This window comes from Coturnix japonica, chromosome 4 (genome assembly GCF_054131305.1).
Source record: "Coturnix japonica strain WE chromosome 4, WE-NBRP24, whole genome shotgun sequence".
In the NCBI taxonomy this organism is placed as follows: Eukaryota; Metazoa; Chordata; class Aves; order Galliformes; family Phasianidae; genus Coturnix; species Coturnix japonica.
In genome coordinates, this window is record NC_140666.1 from 29,444,854 (window position 1) to 29,457,399 (window position 12,546).

A 12,546-nucleotide genomic window follows, 5' to 3' on the forward strand; every position below is an offset into this window, starting at 1 on the left:
AACAGGCAGCAGAACCTGCAGCTATGTGCCTACAGGACCTATATAGAAGTAGTGTGCAAAGCGTTCCCTCATCAGCTTCCAGACAAGTTTACAATGATTTCATGATCAGCATCTTGGATCCCTCACCATAGTGCAGTCTACTACTAGTAAGATTCACTTGGTTTCATGGATAGCTATGAGTTAGGGGGCTTGCCTTATGAAGTAATGCATGCGCAAGTTTACCACGGGATACAGAAACATGAATGTGTGATGTGACGGTGACCAGCACTGCCCAACCTCCCATGGGCAGAACTGATGGGCTCAGACCTCACCAGCACCGTGGAACAGGAACACAGGGATACTTCTAATGCTTCAGCTGAGCATGCACTCCTACAGCTGGTCCCTTTGGAGCTGACTGCCATGTAAGAGGGTTTTGTTTGTTTTAACTCTTTAACAAGCAGCTCATCTTCTCCAACATAATCCAGTGCCAGATCTGCTCATCTATTGAGACAAATTCAAGAGATGCAAAGCCCAGACTTCATAAAAACAGCACCAACAGTAGTGATGATTTCATTTAGAAAACCCCCCTATGGAAATACATTTAATTTTTTCTTGAAGCATTCCCAAATCAAACATCAACGTAGAGAACTTGAGAAGGAAACCAAGATTGCGTTTTCCAAGAAAGGAACATTCCTAGAGATTGGCAAACATTAAATTATAAATTAAAACGCACTTAGTTTAACATTTTATTAGCCTTAATAAGAAACCAACCTAAGTAGCTACTAGAACTAAAACCACAGAACTGTAGGAGTTGGAAGGGGCCTCCAGAGATCACGTAGCTTGTTTAAAAGAAAACAAGCCGGCAGCAGCATCCCCAGACAGACAAGCCGCCCTCCCTCACCCAGCACCGCTCCTGGGATGAGGCGCTTACTGGGCCCGGCTACCGCCCTCGGAGGACCCCAGCTCTCCGCACAGAGCTTCCCGAGGGCCAGGCCCAAGCAAGCTCAGCCCCAGCCTCCCCCGAGGGACAGCATCAGCTCCGACATCCACCCGACACACACTCCCTTCCCACCCCGGTGCTGCTGACAGGTACCGCGGCCGCCGCCAGGTGCACCGCGCGGATCCCGCCGCCTCCACCACGTCTGCGCGCCGCTGCCCGGCCCTCCGGCGGGCGGGGCCCCGGAAGTGGGCAGTGCCGGCGGCTCCCGGCGGGCCGGAGGGCAGCGGGGCTCTGCCGGGCGGGCGCAGCCGGCACCCGGCAGCGGCTGGCATGGTGTTGGCGGCAGCGCGCGGCGCCCGCGTTACCCGGAGGAAAGCCGAACGGAGCCGCCATGGAGATGTTGCTGCCGCCCGTGTGAGTGTGGCGGGCGGGCGGGCTGCGAGGCGCCGTGCCGCGGGTTAAGGGCGCGGGGTCGGGCCCGGGCGTCAGCGGGGGTCGGGGGACCGGCGGCGGAGCTCAGCGGGCCCATTGGGCCACGCAGTGAGGGCTGGGGGCTGCGGGCGGGCCTCGCGCTAGTTAGCTACGGGGGATTTAGGTTGGTTTTTTTTCCCCCTTTTTCTATTTTTTTTTTTTTCCGTCTGATTTTTCTATATGCCCTCCCGTTCGCTCCCTGTTTGAGTCAGCGGCCGCGCAGCTGTGCGGGAGACGAGGAAGGGAGCGCTGTGCTTCGGGCCTCTCCCGGCCTGGCGGGGCTGCGCTGCTTCCCAGCCGCCCTCCGACAGAGCGTGGCGGCACAGCGGCCGTGGGGGAGAGCGGCTCCGGGCTCCTGGGCAGGTCTTGTGTTCAGCGCCGCTCCGTGCACACCTGTGTGTCACACACGTACAGCGTGTGAGTACGGATGGGTCCGTCCGGCACCCGCTGTACTCCTGGGGATGGAAGGAGGTACGGCGTCCTCAGACTTGATAATTCGGCGGTTTAATTAGTGCAGGGCTCTGCCATCCCGTTAGTAGGCAGTGCTTTGAACTGGTGTGATCTGTGTCGTTTTTTGAATGCTCATCGCTGTATATGTCGCAGAATTCAATAGAATAGCAATCTAAAGGAGTATACCAGGTAGCATCTTTTTTCCCCTCTGCACAGAAGCTCATGTATGTGCTCTTTGGTTTGTGACCTGGCTCCTTTTGGCCACGAGCTGCATCATTCTCACGACTGAGCAAGAAACTTAGCATTGCAGTGCCATGGTACAGCGCAGTAAGTGGCGACTAGTTTCAGTTCCATGGAGGGATCTTACTTTGCTGGCCATTCTTAGTGGAGAATTCACATTCCTTTGCTGCCTGGTGTGGTTTTCTGCTGTTTTACTCCAAAATTTTGTAGCCAGTTTTTGAATAATGAGGAGTAAAGCCTGCCTGTTGGCTTTAGAGGTTGTTGTAAGGCACAGGGTATAGAGGTCCAAGTTAAAATCTTAAATTTATTATCTGTGATGTTTACTTCTAAGGTTCCGTAGACATACTTGAATAGAAACTTTTAGGTAGGATGGAAGAGTGTCCAGATGTGGAATCACAGTGCAGGAGAGACACATGTGGACCTGTTGAAGTGCAGCCAGAGGAGGACCGTGAAAGTGATACCAGGGATGGAACACATCCCTTACAAGGACAGGCTGAGAAAGATGGGGCTTTTCAGGCTGGAGAAAGGAAGGCTATGAGGTGAACTGAGAGCAGCCTGCCAGTATCTAAAGGGGAGGGCAATGAGAAAGAAGAGGGCAGACTCTTCAGCAGAATCTGATTTGGTAGGACTAGGGGAAATGGTTTCAAACTAAGAGAGGCTAGATTTTAAGTTGGATGTAAGGTGGTTTTTAATTTATTTATCTATGTATTTATTTTATGGTAAGTGTAGTGAAGTACTGGTACAGGTTGCCTGAAGGTGTGGTGGATGGAGCTCTGAGCAGCCTGATCTAACTGTAGGTATACCTGATCATTGCAGGAGAGTTGGACTAGATGACCTTTAAAGGTATCTTCCAAATCAAATGATTCCATAATAAGGGGGGTTGGAATTCTGGGTGTCAATGCATATGCTAAGTTTGGTTCTTGCTCAACGCAGCTAAGTCAGGTTTTTATCTGAAATGATAATGATGAAAGCAGACCCCTGATGTGCCAGGGTTGGTTGCCCCACCACTACTGACTGCAGTGGCCAAATATATTTTGCTTATTTCCAGTTTGGAATAAAACTATGATAGTGTAAGTGGACTCATTATTGATGCTATGTGTTTTCTAAGTAGGCTAATGAGGTAATTTGCATTTTGATTCTGAACACCAAACTTATTGCCTGGGATTGAAAAATGTACTTGCCATTTGGACAGTTTGACGTAATTGTTTTCCTATAGAACTTAGTATCTAGAACTTAACTGTCTCTTAATATAAGAGTTAGTTGTAGGTAAAGCAAGTGATTTAGCTGCTAGGTTTTTCTTCTTGCAGTCTTGGTACTGTTTTTGGATGTAAGAAGAACTAAGAAGCTGGTCACTTTTGCTTTTTGGTACAACGAATGGGTAAGCAAAATCATTCTGCTAGGGAAAGCCTGAAGAATTAAAGCAGTCATCATGCAGCCTTCCTGTCAGAGGAGATGACTGGAAGCTGTGTGAAACAGTAAGCAAGATTCTGGTGGCCATACAGAGCTTAGCTCTGTTTTCGCAAGTGGTCAAGGCTTTGAGAGACCAAACTGCTGGAATATGTTCTGCCAGTCAGTACTGGTGGTAGACTAGAAGTTACTGGAGTGCTGCTTCTATCCTCATTTCAGTATGTATTAGAAGTATTCTAGGGCATTTGTTTGTGTATTTTCCACATTGGAGCTTATTGTTAGCCCTGAAAGCTTCTGTAAACCTTAATAGTTACAGTAAGCCTTACTAGCTTATTATTAGGTAGAGAATCTTACTTGCTTCTCTTTTCATCATGTGCTGTTGGGAAAAGGGAAACCGAAATTGTCTGGAGTAAAGAATAAACTGAAATGCAAGTCCCATTCACACTCACCAATGATAAAGATGGCAAGAACAGAGTGATAGTCTGAGGGAGTAGGAATATTAACCTTTTAACTTTTTTAAAACTTCTTTTTAAATCTTTTTCTTTTTTTTCTTTTTCCCCAGATGCACCAAACTTTGCCATCAGAAGCCTTTGGATTTGAAAGATGATAACACTGAAATTCACTGTCCTGTTACAGTGAATCCATGGCACATGAAGAAAGCTTTTAAAGTTATGAATGAGTTAAGAAGGTATTAATTCACTGTATACACCTGCCTGGAGTCTGTAAAACAGGTTTAGTTTCAATTACATTTATGAAGTTCTAAAAATGGAACATAGAATTCCTGAAGTGTAGCTGAGAAGAAAGACTATTATTCAGCTGTCACTTCATTGTATATATAATCAAGTGATCATAGTTGTGATGGATGCAGTATGTTTCTACTCTTCGTAAGTTAATTGCAACTAGGTTTCTGAGGCTTGAAAAATGCATAGAGGATATATTTAATGAGACACTGTGGATCCTGTGTTTTATGTTGATCCTGCCTAGATTAAAAGTGACTTTCTAATTGAGGCTGAAGCTCTTTATATATCTGCTGTTCATTTTTGTAGAGTTCTGCAAGCTGGAAAAATGATAGTTTTGTAAGCTGGAGACATGGCTTGCAGTCTAACAAATGTAAAACCAACTGATAGTATTCTTTCTTTTCTTAGGTACCTTTTGCACACCCATTGGGAGCAATTTATGAACTCCCAAATCAAATGTTGAAAGATGTTTAGGTAAAGTTCACTAAGACTCTGAGTGATACTACCACCAGTTTCAGCAAAACTTGAGGACTGGAGCAGACAATACTGCTCTTGGCACCCATATTGATTTATTTTCTGCATATGAGGAGGTGAGATGGTGTTGAAATGTGTGACAGCTGGTAATTAGATCTCACAACTGAGCTCTGGTAATTAGGACTTGCAACTATCACTGACAGTAATTCAGCTTTATAGCTAACAGCAACAATAGAGAAATTAAATGTTTCTGCACCATAGGTGATACTGGAGTGTGTAAGCCCATTGTTATTTCCTGTATGAGATTGAAAGCTTTACCTTATAAAAACAACAGCAACTGATATTGTATAAAAGTATATAAGAGCTTAGATGAAGACTAGTTTCCCCAAATGAATCTTAGAATACAGCAGTTTCAGCAGTGAGGAACCTTTCTTGAGTTTTTTTTACGTTGCAAGTAAAATGTACGTGGTCTTCCAGCAGAACGCACTGTTGAAGACCATGGATTATTTTCAGAATATACTTTCGTTTCCATGGTTACTCAAATTGGGATTGCTGTACAAGCAATTTCAACAATTTTCTTACATATATAAATAGTTGAAGTTTAAACAGGAGCATTGCAGTGCAAACATCAACTTTATTTTTTATTTAATAAGATCGTTGCAGCAAAGTTTACTGTGAAAGCCAAGTACACCTTTTAAAATGCTGATGAGATTATAACCATTAATTTTTGCATTTATTTCCATTTGAAATAATAAACAGATACATTTCAGGTATGTTTCAGATTTCATTACTCTAAAAGAAGATCTGGCATTAATCAAGTAAAAATATTTGATTTTGTTGACTACTTAAAGTGGTTTCTATCTCAGTTTTCTTTTTAATGAGTAGAGCACAAGGTGGTGTTTGCCAGAAGAATACTTTCCAGAAAGTGGATAACAAATGGAGAAATTGTCTGCTGAAGTGTCTAAAATGTGTTATGTTTGGAATGCTCATGCCCATAAAGTAGTATTACATTTTTGGCTATGTATTGGTGGTAACTATACAGGCATTAACAAGAACGGTAATTACAAGGATGGTAGTAGAAGTATAGAAGGTATAAGGAAAAAGGGGAACTCACCAGCGATGATGCTAGGAGCTGAGGCAATCTTCACTAGCAAGTAATCTCCAAGAGATGCTGCCTCAGTGAGGGTCAGCCCTTAAATGAGGTCTCAGAGGAGGTGGAGTCGAACTCCACCCCTCCTGGGAGCACAGCTACATAACTTTCACCTGTGCTCCCGCAGCTGACCCCACACTTGCCTCAGCTGATTAATCAGTGGTTCACGCTGTGATTACCAATCTCCCATACACTCTACTACCAAGTTATCTGATCCTATTAGTTCCTAAGAGGTTTTTTTTACTTTTACATTTTGACAGACCTGGGTAATACTCTCCTTAGTAATTTCTGTCATTTTATTACTCGCCATCACCTCAGCAATGAGTCAGATCATTAGGATAGCTAATTAGCTCTTGACACAAAAATAATTTAACTGTAGTGCCTATCTTTGCTCTTAATTATAATTTGCTTTTATCACAATGGAATTTGACCTTACCTATATTTTTAAAAATTCCCGTTCTTACAGACAAGACTCTTGTAAGATATTTTGAGGATATGGGTAATGACCTTCCTCTATATAAGCCCATGCAAGTTGGTAAACAGTAGTTGTTCATAAATCTATACTTACTTTTTTTCCATCTCTTATTTTCTCCTTTCATCTATGAAGATGGCGTACCACTGTGGCTCTGTTTGTTCAGTCACTCTGTAGTAGAAGATTATTATAATATTACTTCAGAAAGCAAGCTTTTCTAAAGTAAGTTAGTGCCTTCCTTTGTGGAATGTGCTGAGTTGCTGTGGGAGCCACAGGATGCTTGTGAGGGGTATGCTGTTAGTTGGTAAGCTTGTTTCTTTGTCTGATAGTTGATGTAGCTTGTCAGTTTATAGAAGCAAAAGGCATAGTCGCCTAATGCAGTTCCAGGCAAGAGATGTATTGGGACTACCCTAAGTTGCTGTGCCAATATAGTGCTGTGTAGTTAATCAGCTGGAATTTTGTGTTGATGTAATTCTGTTGCTTCTGGCTTGGATAACTGTGATATTTCTGTTCAGCTGAGAGTAAAACCTTTTGTTACTGTTGCCAGAATAAGTGGAAGCGTCTGAGAAAGCTGGGCAATTGGTGGGGGTGACTGGTGAGTTGTTTTTTTCTTAGCGTTGTGTTTGTGTCAGTTTTTTGTATGATAAATCTAACAGTTGTTCTGAAGCTTCTCATAATTCTCTGCTTAATTTGGGTGTGGTCATTATATTATGTGGCTTTTTAAAATAGCCATATTACATACTGTAGTGTAAATGCTAAGTCATGGCCTGGAGTAGTGATTGGCCTGGGTAGCCAACCCAGGTAAGTTCAGATCCATGCAGTGCAGCTGAATGACCAGAAATGGTGGAACCAGGATCCACCCCTTCCCAGACCTCATTTACAGGTTGGCAGTGGAGGCAAACGTATCTTTCTGGGGATCCCTGCTGACCGGAAGCCTTCCAAAGATAAGTAGCTCTTTTCCTTCATTTCTGTGCCCATGGCTACTGCATCTGGGCTTGTCATTTGCTGCAGCCAAAGACTTTGCTATTCCGCTATTATCACTGTACTTTCCATCACCTTATGGTGTTACATGCACTAAAGAGATTTAGATAGTTGCTATAGATCTTGACCTTAAAGGGGGAAAAAATATCTAGTTCTGGGGTTGCAGTGTGACCACAAAGGTTAGTTGTGGCTGCCAAGATTTTTGTTGTGTGGCTTCCACAAGGCTTGCTTTCTTGAGGCTGTGGTCAAAGAAATTGCATGGTTGTACAGGATGGGCAGTTACGGTATTTTCTTTGAGACCAAGGTGAATATCTGAGCAGTTTGGCTGACAGCTTCCACTCTCTGTGAGAGCAGAAATGCAACTTTGTTGCTGCTCTATGTTGTAGTCACAGACTGTCAAAGAAACATGGAATGGTTTTGTCGGATGAGACCCTTAAAGATCATTTAGTTTCAAGCTCTCTTCATGGGCAGGGCTGCCACCTGCCAGATTAGGCTGCCAGGGCCCCATCCAACCTGGGCTTTAATACCTCCATGAATGGGGTATTCACGACTTTTCTGGGCAGCAGTGCCAACACTCACCACCCCGTGAGTAAAGAATTTCCTCCTAATATCTCACCTAAATCTCTCCCTCTTTTAGTTTAAAGCTGTTACACTCCTTGTTCCCCTTGTCCTGCTGCTATGCTCCCTGGTAATGAGTCACTCTCCAGCTTTCCTTTAGTCCTCCTTCTGCAAAGGCCACAATGAGGTTTCCCCAGGGCCTTCTCTGCCCCAGGCTGAACAAACCTTTCTTTGCAGGTGAGGTGTTCTAGCCCTCTGATAATCTTTGTGACCCTATTCTGGGGACTGTCAAAAGGCTTGCCTTCTAATTACCATATATATTCTGGAAAGGTAAAAAACAACCAACCAAACAAACAAAACCGTGTATTTCAAATATACTGAGAATAAGGGCAACTGGATTGACACACAGCTCTAGCTCTTAGCTTAAGGAATATTGTGCTCTTAAGAGATGCTGTCTCCCTCATCCTTTATGTGTTACCTTGGCTCTGCATTATGTCATTTATATGCTACTTCTACAGAGAGAGTCTGCTGAAATAGGAAGGAATGAATAGATATTTGTGACTTTGGCTACTCTACATGCTGGGACAATATAGGCTTTTGGTGTTTTGTTTTTCTTCTTATCGTGGAAAATTAAATTATAAAGAGTCTGCTTTGCAGTGGATTTAACTGGAAACAGTGTACCTTATAGCTGTAAACTGTGTTGGAAACATTTGTTGCCACTCATGGCTCTAAAGAGATACTGTATTATTGCAGTAGAAGAGGGAGGAAATTGCAAAGGTTGAGAATGCACATGAATGTAATGAAGATAAAAAGTTGAGCAGGAATGCAGTAACTTGTAAACTTACAAAACTTAAACTTGAGTGGAAAAAAAAACAACAGTTGCTATTGTTTATATGATAAATGTTTGGAAAGCAGAAAATATAATTAGTGATTTTGAACAAATAAGTAGGTATGAGTTTCCAGTGAAATGTGACATTCAGCTGTTTGACTTTTGGAAAGTTGTGTATACCCGAGCACTCCCTGTATTCCTTCTGAGTAACAGCTGTGCCATTTTGTAGCACATTCTAAAACAATGCTTTATCAACCTTGTATGCCTGCCTGTTTTGAGGGCATGGAAGGAGAAATTGTATGTTATTTTATACTGTTTTACTGTGGTTCACATATGTGAAATGACTTTCTCTGATATTTCTAAATAGTCAAAACTTGCTGTGTGATGTGACGATAGTAGCTGAAGACATGGAAATTGCAGCGCATAGAGTTGTGCTAGCCGCCTGCAGCCCCTACTTCCATGCCATGTTTACAGGTACCAAATGTTTCAGTATTTACTATGTTCTAATGCAATCCATCTGCATAATTCTGTTAGCACTGCAAATACTTTTTTAAAGTATTCATTATTTGAACTAATGTACATGCTAAGTAAGCTGGGAATGGTGGAGTGGTTACACCTCTGGAAGCTGCAATAATCTAACTTGCACGAAGTAAGGTTAAAGTGACTTTTAATGTGAATTCTGAAGTGAATTATGTCCTTTAACAACTACTGCTGCATTCTTCAACCCATGTATGTTCTAGGCTGTTAATAGATACGAAAGCTTTCTGAGGCTTTGGCAGCCTGTAGCTGCAGTGCATGTTTCAGTACTCTTAGGATAATTCTTTGTGACAGATGTGCTCTGCATCATTGCCACAACTTTTCGGAGCATGCTTGATTCTGCCTCTGCTTCCTCCATCCTGGCCAGGTTGTTCCAGGACTGCCAGAAGGCTTGCAAGACTTAGTCAGATTCATAGTACCCTACAGCTGAATTGCTGTTCTGTAGGTTTAATTTCATGATGGTTATAAACGGTACTGAAATGTGGAATTTGGTGTCAAAGTGAGAATGCTATTAAATGCATGCTAAAATTAATGTCTTAAGTTCTATCTATTCCTTTTAAACTCTTGTGCTGCAATGGTTCTTGATAATGACTGCTTGAAATTAAGAGAATTTTCTGTAATGTTTTACTTCAGACTTCAGGCTCAAATGTAGGGGAAAAAAAGACTCTTGGCATGCCAGTATGCAAGAAAAATGAAGTTTTAATAAGTCTCACTGCACACAACTAGAAGAATGATATAATTTGACATACTGTTGTGTACTGGGAAGCAGGTGATTATTAACAAGCAATTCAGTGAAACCAAAGAAATCCATAGTTCAGGGTAGTCTTGACATTATGCACGCATACTGTGATATGATCAGTGCTAGAAGAGGAGTGACTGCTAGCAGAAACAAATGCTTTAAAGAGTTTCCATTTAAATAACAGTTCTTAAAGTAATTCAGATTTGCATCTGTCGTGGTTACAGACATTCCAGGTGACTGATGCACATTCCTTCTTAACTTTTGTACTTTCTCTGAAGTGAAAACTTAAACAACTGTTTCTGTCGTTCACCTAAATAATGAATTAATCAGTTCTGTATTAAAGATTATTTTTTACTGACTCTCACATCAAAAATACTCTTTACTCAGGTTGTAGTTCTACATTATCCTTTTTGTGGCATACAAAAACCTGGTAAAGGCACTTCTGCTTGCCACTGACTGCGCTTTCTATGGAGAAGTTTATCTCCCTTTAGGAGTGCAAATGTAATGGCTTTCTGAACAAAATCACTGAAACCACCATTCTTTCCTTCCTTTGCTCTCTCTTGAGAAGTTTTGCTTGTTTTATGTTTTCAAAGGTAGGTCTGCATTGACCCATTGTGTTGTGGGATTTGGGAACACTCATCTGAAGAAACAGTAAGAACTTTTTAACCCATCCATCAGTGGCAGTGTTTGTGTACTTGGTGAACCAAACTGATGGGAATTTAAACAGAATTCAGGTTTGGCTTCAAAATTTATCAGTGGACTTTATATTACTATTATATGTTGTTTTCAGCAAAGACCAAGCATGTTGTCGGTGTGTTTTTAGCTGTTCTCCACAGAAATAATCCCATAGCTCATAATTATCTCTGTGAATCCTGGAGTTGATACTTCCCAAAGGGAGTTGTACTCTAATCCAGTAATCTGCAAGTTTGAATAAGTCTGATGTTTTAAACATCTACAGGGTTACCTGCTCTTGACTAGAAACTAGAAGCTTCTCTGTAGGCACATGTTTGTAGGTTGCTTCCATCTTTGTCTGAGTCATTAGGTAATCACAGCAATGCAGGATAAGGTACAGCATTAGCTGCAATCAAAAAATCAAAACTTCTGACTTTTTTTTTTTTCCCTTCCAGTTTGTGCTTGTAATGGCAGAAGTAGCCTTATTAAATACCCAAAAAGAAAGAGTTACTGTCTTTTAAAGGTACACAATTTAGTAAGTTAGCAACAATGCTCTTGTAAGTAATACCAGACGGGAATAAAGATTAAATGTCCTGGACTGTGTTACAAGGATTATATATATATTTTTTCTTCTGTGAATTCTTTAGAAATATTGGTTGCAATCCTAAATTAAATATGCTTAAATGATTAGAGGAAAAGATTATAAAACAACAGTGAAGGAGCGCATCAGTGGTCTTATAGCCTGACATGTGACAAGGGCGACCTGCATTTCTTTCTGTTCTGCCACAGCAGTTATCCTTAGGCAATTACTTGCTTTCTTCTATTCTCCATTTGTAAAATTCTATTTAAAAAAAAACAACAGCAAAACAAGAACACACCTTCCTTGTGTTACTGTATCATATTAACTTTTTAGATGTTTTTTTTTTTGGCTCTGTTTTTGCTCTTCTGCTCCTATTGGGCTGGTCTGTCCTTCTAAACATTTTCCTTTCTGTGTCATTGACAACTCTGTGAAGATGTTGTGGTGCAACTGCCCATGACGTGAGTTCTTCAGAAGGTTGCATTCTAAACTAAGAATGCATAGCAAGTGGGTCAATAGTTGTCTTCATATGATCTGTTCAACAAAGTCTGGAACACGAGAGGACTGATCCAGCATCATAGGAACACTGCATGTCCTTCTAACATGAAAGAAGTTTCTTGTTTTTTGTTTTTCCCCCCCTCTGTGGATGCTGAACTCTGTAGTTAAATAGAGAAGATGCCTATCCATGGCTTTAGAAGCCTTGACATAAAATCTGAAAACAAAACTAATATGCTTGCAGAATATCAAACTCTGCTCGCCTACATACAATTTTCCCAAAGGACCACCTCCACAGCAGCTTGCATAATAAATGACTTGCTGCTTGCATGCTCTGAAGATCAATAGGTTTAATCTGTGTCAAAGAAGTAGCTTAAACTTGAAATACAGTACTCTGCAAAGAACATACTGCAGTGATCTTTCACAGGTATAGTGAAATGTTTCAGAAGAGCAGCGGAAAAGGAAGTTCCATGGAAGCTGAATTTTGCTCTTTCATGTGGTTCACCAGTGCTTTCCAGAACTCTAATGTTAAGTGCTGCCATTAAGCAGAAATACGTTGCTGGAAGTGGTCTTATATGCTTCTTATCAACTAAAGAGTTGATTTCAAAATGCGTTCCTTAGCATCCAGCTTGAAAAAAAAGAAAATAAAAAGCATGAAGCACAGTAATAAAATTCTCAGTGATGAGCCAGGTAAGGGGCACTGTTTGTTGTTGTTCCTAGAAGACCACAGGATAACAACAAAAATGTATGCACTTCAATAAGAAGATATCAATAATGTTAAACATCTACTGGTTCACTTCTGTGTCCTGTCTACTTTTATTACTGTGAAGATTAAACT

The 12,546-nt window shown here is 41.6% G+C and overlaps 1 protein-coding gene across 10 annotated transcripts in view; it reads left to right on the forward strand.

The window, feature by feature from the left end:
- Positions 1 to 1,170: 1,170 nt before the first annotated feature.
- KLHL2 (kelch like family member 2) overlaps positions 1,171 to 12,546 on the forward strand; it is a 57,869-nt gene continuing 46,493 nt past the window's right edge. For 2 of the 10 annotated variants that reach the window (XM_015860880.3, XM_015860881.3), the window contains exons 1-3: positions 1,171 to 1,333; positions 4,050 to 4,175; positions 9,056 to 9,162. In XM_015860880.3, the coding sequence (XP_015716366.1) occupies positions 1,311 to 1,333; positions 4,050 to 4,175; positions 9,056 to 9,162 (256 nt within the window). In that variant the 5' untranslated portion in view covers positions 1,171 to 1,310. Of the gene's footprint in view, positions 1,334 to 4,049; positions 4,219 to 4,632; positions 4,815 to 8,119; positions 8,190 to 9,055; positions 9,163 to 10,557; positions 10,699 to 11,215; positions 12,399 to 12,546 lie in introns of those variants that run through there. The other 8 variants (XM_085544817.1, XM_085544820.1, XM_085544815.1 and 5 more) reach the window with 7 other exon arrangements.